At 46.9% G+C, this 12,089-nt stretch overlaps 1 protein-coding gene across 1 annotated transcript in view; it reads right to left on the bottom strand.

The window, feature by feature from the left end:
- LOC124040703 (ZZ-type zinc finger-containing protein 3-like) overlaps positions 1-6,725 on the bottom strand; it is a 29,123-nt gene extending 22,398 nt beyond the window's left edge. Inside the window, exons 1-4 of the mRNA XM_046357778.1 lie at positions 6,636-6,725; positions 5,692-5,793; positions 5,149-5,244; positions 4,962-4,976 (exon numbers count right to left, since the gene is read on the bottom strand). Of these exons, the coding sequence (XP_046213734.1) occupies positions 4,962-4,976; positions 5,149-5,244; positions 5,692-5,793; positions 6,636-6,725 (303 nt within the window). The remainder of the gene's footprint in view (positions 1-4,961; positions 4,977-5,148; positions 5,245-5,691; positions 5,794-6,635) is intronic.
- Positions 6,726-12,089: the final 5,364 nt, after the last annotated feature.

The raw sequence follows: 12,089 nt of genomic DNA, 5'->3' as shown, positions 1-12,089 counted from the left end.
TCCAATCCAAAATTAAATCTAGAATCGGCTTCCTATTTCGCAACAAAGCCTCCTTCTCACTGGTCACCATAGCAACACCCACCCGTAGCACGTGCTCCAGCAGGTATATTTCACTGGTCACCATAGCAACACCCACCCGTAGCAGCGCTCCAGCAGGTATATTTCACTGGTCACCATAGCAACACCCACCCGTAGCACGCTCTCCAGCAGGTATATTTCACTGGTCACCATTGCAACACCCACCCGTAGCACGCGCTCCAGCAGGTATATTTTACTGGTCACCATAGCAACACCCACCCGTAGCACGCGCTCCAGCAGGTATATTTCACTGGTCACCATAGCAACACCCAACCGTAGCACGCGCTCCAGCAGGTATATTTCACTGGTCACCATTGCAACACCCACCCGTAGCACGCGCTCCAGCAGGTATATTTCACTGGTCACCATTGCAACACCCACCCGTAGCACGCGCTCCAGCAGGTATATTTCACTGGTCACCATAGCAACACCCACCCGTAGCACGCGCTCCAGCAGGTATATTTCACTGGTCATCCCCAAAGCCAACACCTCCTTTGGCTGGCTTTCCTTCCAGTTCTCTGCTGCCAATGACTGGAACGAACTGCAAAAATCACTGAAGTTGGAGACTCATATCTCCATCACTAGCTTTAAGCACCAGCTGTCAGAGCAGCTCACAGATCACTGCACCTGTACATAGCCCATCTGTAAACAGCCTCATCTATCTACCTCATCCCCATATTGTATTTATTTATCTTGCTCCTTTGCACCCCAGTATCTCTACTTGCACATTCATCTTCTGCACATCTATCACTCCAGTGTTTAACTGCTAAATTGTAATTACTTGGTCACTATGGCCTATTTATTGCCTTTACCTCCCTTATCTCACCTCATTTGCACACACTGTAAACAGCATCATCAGCAACACCATCATCATCATCAACAACAGCATCAGCATCATCAACAGCATCATCATCATCATCAACAACAACATCAACAACAACATCAACAACAGCATCATCAACATCAACAGCATCATCAACAACAACATCAGCATCATCAACAACAACAGCATCATCATCATCATCATCAACAACAGCATCATCATCATCATCATCATCAACAACAACAGCATCATCATCAACAACAACAGCATCATCAACAACAGCATCATCAACAACAACAACAGCATCAACAACAACAACAACAGCAACAACAACAACTGCATCATCATCATCAACAACAACAGCATCATCATAAACAACAACAACAACAACAACAGCATCATCATCATCATCAACAACAACATCAACAGCATCATCAACAACATCATCAACAACAACATCATCAACAGCATCATCAACATCAACAACAACAACAGCATCATCAACAACAACAGCATCAACAACAACAACATCATCAACAGCATCATCAACAACAACAGCATCAACAACAACAACATCATCAACAACAACAGCATCATCAAAAACAACAGCATCATCAACAACAACAACAACAACAGCATCATCAACAACAACAGCATCATCAACAACAACAACAGCATCATCAACAACAACAGCATCATCAACAACAACAGCATCATCAACAACAACAACATCATCAACAACAACAACAGCATCATCAACAACAACAACAACAACATCATCAACAGCACCTTGCACCTCGTTCCTGTTTGACTTAGTAATTGAACTAAACATACTTGCTGTGAACCCTGACCTCTGACACCAAATTCCCGGCAGCCAGATGGGTAAAACTGATGTCACGGGGGTCTTCAAACCTCTCTGTGATGAGTCAGACTTAGACTGGCCTCATCGCCATGTTTAAAATGTATTTCAGGAAGTTATTATCGACGATGCTTTGACTGTATGTATGGCCATGTCCCAGTATAGATGTCCCTGACCTTAATAGTTTGCTAGCGAGTTGGTTGCTCCGTGTTTACGCCAGGTGTGGTGAGTTACATAATGAGCGTGTAGTTCACCTATGTTTTCCCTCTCCCCGAGTAGTAGATCTAGTCCATGTAACTGTCTTGGACATGACTAAATATGGTCATTATTAAAACTAATGAATGTAAATGAACTGAAATCCTGTTTTCCATAGTGTTAAGTCATCTGATTAACAAAGTGCTTAATTGGTTAATAAGTGCGGGCGCGTTTCAGGAGCGAAGGTCCTTTTCTCCTCAGCTTAGGGTTGAGCACCATTTGACATGGTCCTCCATTGCAATTTGGGGTGTTCTGTACGTACGGTCAGTTGATTTGGCCTGTCCTGGTAGACTCTCTTTAGTCCCAGTAAAGGGGAACGTTAGGCTGTGGATACAGCTGGAAAAGGGGTAAATCCCTAGTTATGCTGTTTAGCATTTAGGCCGTAGTTTTAGCTGCAGTAGAAACCCTATTGAGAGGCTGAGCTATAGACTCGCCGACATCTGTAATTTTTTTGTGAGTTTTCATATCCTGAATGTTTCTGCTATGGACAAATGTTTGAGACAAGACGTGTATCTTGAAATCCTGCATCGTATTGTGTCTGTATAATCACCCTTAGCTACCCTGGGTCCTCTACTCTCCTCGTTCCCACCTATCACCTCCCTTAGCTACCCTGGGTCTTCTACTCTCCTCGGGCCCCCCCCCTCCCTTAGCTACCCTGGGTCCTCTATTCTACTCTCCTCGTTCCCACCTATCACCTCCCTTAGCTACCCTGGGTCCTCTATTCTACTCTCCTCGGCCCCCCTCCCTTAGCTACCCTGGGTCCTCTACTCTCCTCGTTCCCACCCATCACCTCCCTTAGCTACCCTGGGTCCTCTATTCTACTCTCCTCGGCCCCCCCATCCCTTAGCTACCCTGGGTCCTCTATTCTACTCTCCTCGTTCCCACCTATCACCTCCCTTAGCTACCCTGGGTCCTCTATTCTACTCTCCTCGCCCCCCCCCTCCCTTAGCTACCCTGGGTCCTCTATTCTACTCTCCTCGTTCCCACCTATCACCTCCCTTAGCTACCCTGGGTCCTCTACTCTCCTCGTTCCCACCTATCACCTCCCTTAGCTACCCTGGGTCCTCTACTCTCCTCGTTCCCACCTATCACCTCCCTTAGCTACCCTGGGTCCTCTATTCTACCCCCTCCCCCCTCCCTTAGCTACCCTGGGTCCTCTATTCTACTCTCCTCGTTCCCACCTATCACCTCCCTTAGCTACCCTGGGTCCTCTATTCTACTCTCCTCGTTCCCACCTATCACCTCCCTTAGCTACCCTGGATCCTCTATTCTACTCTCCTCGGGGACTTCCCCCTCCCTTAGCTACACAGGGTCCTCTATTCTACTCTCCTCGTTCCCACCTATCACCTCCCACCCTGGGTCCTCTATTCTACTCTACCTATCACCTCCCTTAGCTACCCTGGGTCCTCTACTCTCCTCGTTCCCACCTATCACCTCCCTTAGCTACCCTGGGTCCTCTACTCTCCTCGTTCCCACCTATCACCTCCCTTACCTACCCTGGGTCTTCTACTCTACTCTCCTCGCCCCCCTCCCTTAGCTACCCTGGGTCCTCTATTCTACTCTCCTCGTTCCCACCTATCACCTCCCTTAGCTACCCTGGGTCCTCTATTCTACTCTCCTCGGCCCCCCTCCCTTAGCTACCCTGGGTCCTCTACTCTCCTCGTTCCCACCTATCACCTCCCTTAGCTACCCTGGGTCCTCTATTCTACTCTCCCTCGCCCCCCTCCCTTAGCTACCCTGGGTCCTCTATTCTACTCTCCTCGTTCCCACCTATCACCTCCCTCAGCTACCCTGGGTCCTCTATTCTACTCTCCTCGTTCCCACCTATCACCTCCCTTAGCTACCCTGGGTCCTCTATTCTACTCTCCTCGTTCCCACCTATCACCTCCCTTAGCTACCCTGGATCCTCTATTCTACTCTCCTCGGGGACTTCCCCCTCCCTTAGCTACACAGGGTCCTCTATTCTACTCTCCTCGTTCCCACCTATCACCTCCCTCAGCTACCCTGGGTCCTCTATTCTACTCTCCTCGTTCCCACCTATCACCTCCCTTAGCTACCCTGGGTCCTCTATTCTACTCCTCGACCTATCACCTCCCTTAGCTACCCTGGATCCTCTATTCTACTCTCCTCGGGGACTTCCCCCTCCCTTAGCTACACAGGGTCCTCTATTCTACTCTCCTCTTCCCACCTATCACCTCCCTCAGCTACCCTGGGTCCTCTATTCTACTCTATTCGTTCCCACCTATCACCTCCCTTAGCTACCCTGGGTCCTCTATTCTACTCTCCTCGTTCCCACCTATCACCTCCCTTAGCTACACAGGGTCCTCTATTCTACTGCTCCCACCTTCACCTCCCTTAGCTTGGGTCCTCTATTCTACTCTCCTCGTTCCCACCTATCACCTCCCTTAGCTACACAGGGTCCTCTATTCTACTCTCCTCGTTCCCACCTATCACCTCCCTCAGCTACCCTGGGTCCTCTATTCTACTCTACTCGTTCCCACCTATCACCTCCCTTAGCTACACTGGGTCCTCTATTCTACTCTCCTCGTTCCCACCTATCACCTCCCTTACCTACCCTGGGTCCTCTATTCTACTCTATGTACCTTCACCTCCCTTAGCTACCCTGGGTCCTCTATTCTACTGCCCCCCCTCCCTTAGCTACCCTGGGTCCTCTATTCTACTCTCCTCGTTCCCACCTATCACCTCCCTCAGCTACCCTGGGTCCTCTATTCTACTCTACTCGTTCCCACCTATCACCTCCCTTAGCTACACAGGGTCCTCTATTCTACTCTCCTCGTTCCCACCTATCACCTCCCTCAGCTACCCTGGGTCCTCTATTCTACTCTCCTCGTTCCCACCTATCACCTCCCTTACCTACCCTGGGTCCTCTACTCTCCTCGTTCCCACCTATCACCTCCCTCAGCTACCCTGGGTCCTCTATTCTACTCTACTCGTTCCCACCTATCACCTCCCTTAGCTACCCTGGGTCCTCTCCTCTCCTCGTTCCCACCTATCACCCCCCCCCAGATGCTCTATGGCTTTGAACTCACCCAGAGGTGAACTAGACTACAAAACATGATGAAATGTCTGAAGAGAGGTTTGAGAACCACTGAGGGAGGGGATATGTAGATACCTTCTTACTGTAGATGCACATGTTAGGGGTCCTCCCAGGAACAGGGATTCCTGCTTTAGTCAGTTTGATGAAGTACTTCTGAACGCGGCTGGCCACCTGCACACACAGAGAACAAACTTTTAGCTCAAAAGATAATGTATTGTTGTGCGTGTGTGTGTAGGTGTGTAAGTGTGTGTGTGTAGGTGTGTGTGTGTGTAGGTATGTGTGTGTAGGTGCACGTGTGTGTTTGTGTGTAGGTGTGTGTGTGTAGGTGCGCGTGTGTGTGTGTAGGTGTGTGTGTGTGTGGGTGTAGGTGTGTGTGTGTAGGTGTGTGTGTGTAGGTGCGCGCGTGTGTGTGTGTAGGTGCGCGCGTGTGTGTGTGTAGGTGCGCGCGTGTGTGTGTGTAGGTGCGCGCGTGTGTGTGTGTAGGTGCGCGCGTGTGTGTGTAGGTGCGCGCGTGTGTGTGTGTGTGTAGGTGCGCGCGTGTGTGTGTGTGTGTAGGTGCGCGCGTGTGTGTGTGTAGGTGCGCGCGTGTGTGTGTGTAGGTGTGTGTGTGTGTGACACCTGTTTAGCGGTCCTGTTGCCCAGGGCGTCAGCTATCTTCTGCCAGCGTTTAGACTCCACCTCCTCAGGAGAGAACTTCAGCAGCAGATGCTCCAACTGTTTCTACACAGGAACAGCTCCTTTAGGAACAACTCATTGAGGAACAACTCATTTAGGAACAACTCATTTAGGGACAACTCATTTAGGGACAACTCATTTAGGAACAGCTCATTTAGGAACAGCTCATTTAGGAACAGCTCATTGAGGAACAGCTCATTGAGGAACAGCTCATTGAGGAACAGCTCATTGAGGAACAGCTCATTGAGGAACAGCTCATTTAGGAACAACTCATTTAGGGACAACTCATTTAGGAACAGCTCATTGAGGAACAGCTCATTGAGGAACAGCTCATTGAGGAACAGCTCATTGAGGAACAGCTCATTGAGGAACAACTCATTTAGGAACAACTCGTTTAGGAACAACTCGTTGAGGAACAACTCGTTGAGGAACAACTCGTTGAGGAACAACTAATTTAGGAACAACTCATTGAGGAACAAGTCTTTGAGGAACAACTCATTGAGGAACAACTCATTGAGGAACAACTCATTTAGGGACAACTCATTGAGGAACAACTCATTTAGGGACAACTCATTTAGGAACAACTCATTTAGGAACAACTCATTTAGGAACAACTCATTTAGGAACAACTCATTTAGGGACAACTCATTTAGGAACAACTCATTTAGGAACAGCTCATTTAGGAACAGATAATTTAGGAACAACTCATTGAGGAACAACTCATTTAGGAAGCTCACTAATAACAAAAAAAAGACACTTTAAAGAGAGGAGATCTCAGATCTCTATGTTATTGTTGTACACTCTGGTCTGAGACAACTAGGAGTTTTAAATGAGTCGAAATGTATTTATTTATTATTTGTAAAAAATGAAGAATGTCTCGTCAGTACCTGTTCCTCCACGGTCCACAGCTGGTTGAAGGAGTCTGGTTTACTCTGGTAACACAGCCGCCCTCGGATCCTCTGGCGATGGACAGACATGTTTAAGACCGCGGAATAAGGACGCCTAATATTGTGCAGAAGTTGAACATGTCTATACACTGAGTGGACAAATCATTAAGAACACCTGCTCTTTCCATGACATAGACTGACCAGGTGAATCCAGGTGAAAGCTGTTAATCCCCTTATTGATGTCACTTGTTAAATCCACTTCAAATCGGTGTAGATGAAGGGGAGGAGACGGGTTAAAGAAGGATTTTTAACCTTCAGACAATTGAGATATGTATGTGTTAAGAACTGCAACGCTGCTGGGTTTTTCACGCTCAACAGTTTGCTGTGTGTATCAAGAATGGTCCACCACCTAAAAGACATCCAACCATCCTGATACACCTTCGGGAAGCATTGGAGTCAACATGGGCCAGCATCCCTGTGGAACGCTTTCAACACCTTGTAGAATCCACATGGGCCAGCATCCCTGTGGAACCCTTTCAACACCTTGTGGAGTCAACATGGGCCAGCATCCCTGTGGAACGCTTTCAACACCTTGTAGAGTCAACATGGGGCCAGCATCCCTGTGGAACCCTTTCAACACCTTGTAGAATCAACATGGGCCAGCATCCCTGTGGAACGCTTTCAACACCTTGTAGAATCCACATGGGCCAGCATCCCTGTGGAACCCTTTCAACACCTTGTGGAGTCAACATGGGGCCAGCATCCCTGTGGAACGCTTTCAACACCTTGTAGAGTCAACATGGGGCCAGCATCCCTGTGGAACGCTTTCAACACCTTGTAGAGTCAACATGGGGCCAGCATCCCTGTGGAACGCTTTCAACACCTTGTAGAGTCAACATGGGGCCAGCATCACTGTGGAACGCTTTCAACACCTTGTAGAGTCCATGCCTCGTCAAATTAAGGCTGTTCTGAGGGGAAAGAGAGATCTCTAATTATTAAAAGAGAGATGTCTAATTATTAAAAGAGAGATTGCAAGTTAACATTTCACTGTGTACACTTTTCTTTATCATGTGCATATGACAAACTTAGATTTCAAGAGCGCCTTGGTTTTTCAAGATTAGTAATAAACCCTCGAATCAAATACACTGAGTCCGCAGCCCTCTGACTGACGACCACGTTAAGTCAAATAAATATCATGTTTGAAAGTCAAAGCATGTCCAGTCCACTGTGAATAAATGCCTTCTGTCTATGGGAATCCATCTAGCCAGTGTATTTTCTATACAAGCTCTGCCTCTGCTACTTTGAGGAATGTATTACTGACTACAGGGCATTCGGAAAGTATTCAGACCCCTTGACTTATTCCACATTTTGTTACCTTACAACCTTATTCTAAAAATGTATTAAATTATTTTTTCCCCTCATCAATCTACACTCAATACCATATGACAAAGCAAACACTTGTTTGAGTGACGAGTCGAATCTGGTGTGCTAGCTCTGGAATAGATCAAACTAACTGACCTACGAACTCTGACACCTCAGTGTTAACAGAGCTGTTTTGTGTTTTAGCCTCTTCTCCTGTATACAGGCTCTGACTCTGCTACTTTGAGGAATGTTTTACTGACTACAGGGCATTGGGAAAGTATTCAGACCCCTTGACTTATTCCACATGTTGTTTACCTTACAGCCTTATTCTAAAATGTCTCTTTCCCTTCATCATACAATACCCCATAATGACATCACAATACCCCATAATGACATCACAATACCCCATAATGACAAAGCAAAACCAGGATTTTAGAAATGTTTGCAAATGTATTAAAAAAAATGTTACCTAAATATCACACACAGTGTCTCCTAACCCCTCCTGTCTCAGCCTCCAGTATTTATGATGCAGTAGTTTGTGTCGGGGGGCTAGGGTCAGTTTGTTATATCTGGAGTACTTCTCCTGTCCTATTCGGTGTCCTGTGTGAATCTAAGTGTGCGTTCTCTAATTCTCTCCTTCTCTCTTTCTTTCTCTCTCTTGGAGGACCTGAGACCTAGGACCATGCCCCAGGACTACCTGACATGATGACTCCTTGCTGTCCCCAGTCCACCTGACTGTGCTGCTGCTCCAGTTTCAACTGTTCTGCCTTACTATTATTCGACCATGCTGGTCATTTATGAACATTTGAACATCTTGGCCATGTTCTGTTGTAATCTCCACCCGGCACAGCCAGAAGAGGACTGGCCACCCCACATATGCTCTCTCTAATTCTCTCTTTCTTTCTCTCTCTCGGAGGACCTGAGCCCTAGGACCATGCCCCAGGACTACCTGACATGATGACTCCTTGCTGTCCCCAGTCCACCTGACTGTGCTGCTGCTCCAGTTTCAACTGTTCTGCCTTATTATTATTCGACCATGCTGGTCATTTATGAACATTTGAACATCTTGGCCATGTTCTGTTATAATCTCCACCCGGCACAGCCAGAAGAGGACTGGCCACCCCACATAGCCTAGTTCCTCTCTAGGTTTCTTCCTAGGTTTTGGCCTTTCTAGGGAGTTTTTCCTAGCCACCGTGCTTCTACACCGGCATTGCTTGCTGTTTGGGGTTTTAGGCTGGGTTTCTGTACAGCACTTTGAGATATCAGCTGATGTACGAAGGGCTATATAAATAAAATTGGATTTGAAATTTGATTTACATAAGTATTCAGACCCTACACCTCAGTACTTTGTTGAAGCAACTTCGGCAGCGATTACAGACTTGACAGTCTTCTTGGCTACAAGCTTGGCACACCTGTATTTGGGGAGTTTCTCCCATTCTTCTCTGCAGATCCTCTCAAGCTCTGTCAGGTTGGATTAAAGAGTGTTGCTGCACAGTAATTTTCAGGTCTCTCCAGAGATGTTTGATCGGGTTCAAGTTTGGGCTCTGGCCACTCTAGGTCATTTATGTATTTTACCAGGTAGGCAAGTTGAGAACAATTTCTCATTTACAACTGCGACCCAGCCAAGATAAAGCAAAGCTGTTTGGCACTTACAACAACACAGAGTTACACATGGAGTAAAACAAACATACAGTCAATAATACAGTAGAAAAATAAGTCTATACACAATGTGAGCAAATGAGGTGAGATAATGGAGGTAAAGGCAATAAATAGGCCATGGTGGCGAAGTAAATACAATATAGCAATTAAACACTGGAGTGATAGATTTGACAGTAGACGAGTGTGCAAAGTAGAAATACTGGGGTGCAAAGGAGCCACATAAATAAATAAATACAGTAGGGGAAGAGGTAGTTGTTTGGGCTATTTATAGATGGGCTATGTACATGTGCAGTAATCTGTGAGCTGCTCTGACAGCTTGTGCTTAAAGCTATAGTGAGGGAGATAAGTGTTTCCAGTTTCAGAGATTTTTGCAGTTCGTTCCAGCCATTGCCAGCAGAAAACTGGAAGGAGAGGCAGCCAAAGGAGGAATTGGCTTTGGGGATGACCAGTGAAATATACCTGCTGGAGCGCGTGCTACGGGTGGGTGCTGCTACCAGCAAGCAGAGATAAGGCGGGACTTTACTTAGCAGGGTCTTGTAGATGACCTGGAGCCAGTGGGTTTGGCGACGAGTATGATGCGAGGGCCAGCCAACGAGGGCAGGTCACAGTGGTGGGTGGTATATGGGGCTTTGGTGACAAAACGGATGGCACTGAGACTTGTCCTGAAGCCACTCCTGCGTTCTCTTGGTTGTGTGCTTAGGGTCATTGTCCTGTTGTAAAGTGAATCTTTGCCCCAGTCTGAGATCCTGAGTGTTCTGGAGCAGGTTTTCATCAAGGATTTTGCTGTATTGCGCTTCGTTCATCTTTCCCTCGATCCTGACTAGTCTCCCAGTCCCTGCCACTGAAAAACATCCCCACAGCTTGATGCTGCCACCATGCTTCACCGTAGAGATGGTGCCAGTTGTCCTTCTGGAAGGTTCCCCTATCTTCACAGAGGAACTCACCTCCCTGACCAAGGTCCTTCTCCCCAGATTGCTCAGTTTGGCCGAGCAGCTTAGGAAGAGTCTTTGTGGTTCCAAATATCTTCCATTTAAGAATGATGGTTTTTGGTATCTTTCCCACTGTGGTCTTGGGGACCTTCAATGCTGCAGAAATGTTTACTTCCCCAGATCTGTGCCTCGACACAATCCTGTCTCGGAGCTCTACGGACAATTCCTTCAAACTCATGGCTTGGTTTTGCTGACATGCACTGTCAACTGTGGGACCTTACTGACAGTAAATCTCAGTAAGACAAAAATAATGGTGTTCCAAATAAGGTCCAGTAGGCAGGACCACAATTCCATCTAGATATAGATCATGCCCAAGAGCACACAAAAAAAACTATACATACCTGGGCCTAAACATCAGCGCCACAGGTAACTTCCACAAAGCTGTGAACCATCTGAGAGACAAGGCAAGAAGGGCCTTCTGTGCCATCAAAAGGGATATAAAATTTGACATGCCAATTAGGATCTGGCTAAAAACACTTGAATCAGTTATAAAACTCATTGCCCTTTATGGTTGAGGTCTGGGGTCCGCTCACCAACCAGGAATTCACAAAATGGGACAAACACCAATTTGAGACTCTTCATGCAGAATTCTGCAAAAAATACCCTCTGTGGACAGTCGTGGCCAAAAGTTTTGAGAATGACATAAATATGAATTTTCAAAGTTTGCTGCTTCAGTGACTTTAGATATTTTTGTCAGATGTTACTATGGAATACTGAAGTATAATTACAAGCATTTCATAAGTGTCAAAGGCTTTTATTGACAATTACTTGAAGTTGATGCAAAGAGTCAATATTTTCAGTGTTGACCCTCTGCCCTGGCATGTTGTCAATTAACTTCTGGGCCACCTGACTGATGGCAGCCCATTCTTGCATAATCAATGCTTGGAGTTTGTTTGGAGATGTTTGATATGGGTCTGGAAGGAGAGTTTGCAGTCTAGCCAGACACCTAGGTACTTATAGGTGTCCACATATTCAAGGTCGGAACCATCCAGTGTGGTGATGCTAGTCGGGCATGCGGGTGCAGGCAGCGATCGGTTGAAAAGCATGCATTTGGTTTTACTAGCGTTTAAGAACAGTTGGAGGCCACGGAAGGAGTGTTGTATGGCATTGAAGCTCGATTGGAGGTTAGATAGCACAGTGTCCAATGACGGGCCGAAAGTGTATACAATGGTGTCGTCTGCGTAGAGGTGGATCAGGGAATCGCCCGCAGCAAGAGCAACATCATTGATATATACAGAGAAAAGAGTCTGCCCGAGAATTGAACCCTGTGGCACCCCCATAGAGACTGCCAGAGGACCGGACAACATGCCCTCCGATTTGACACACTGAACTCTGTCTGCAAAGTAATTGGTGAACCAGGCAAGGCAGTCATCCGAAAAACCGAGGCTACTGAGTCTGCCGATAAGAATATGGTGATTGACAGAGTCGAAAGCCTTGGCGAGGT

Source organism: Oncorhynchus gorbuscha, linkage group LG08 (genome assembly GCF_021184085.1).
Source record: "Oncorhynchus gorbuscha isolate QuinsamMale2020 ecotype Even-year linkage group LG08, OgorEven_v1.0, whole genome shotgun sequence".
NCBI classification, from domain to species: domain Eukaryota; kingdom Metazoa; phylum Chordata; class Actinopteri; order Salmoniformes; family Salmonidae; genus Oncorhynchus; species Oncorhynchus gorbuscha.
This window is presented reverse-complemented; position numbering and strand designations above follow the sequence as displayed.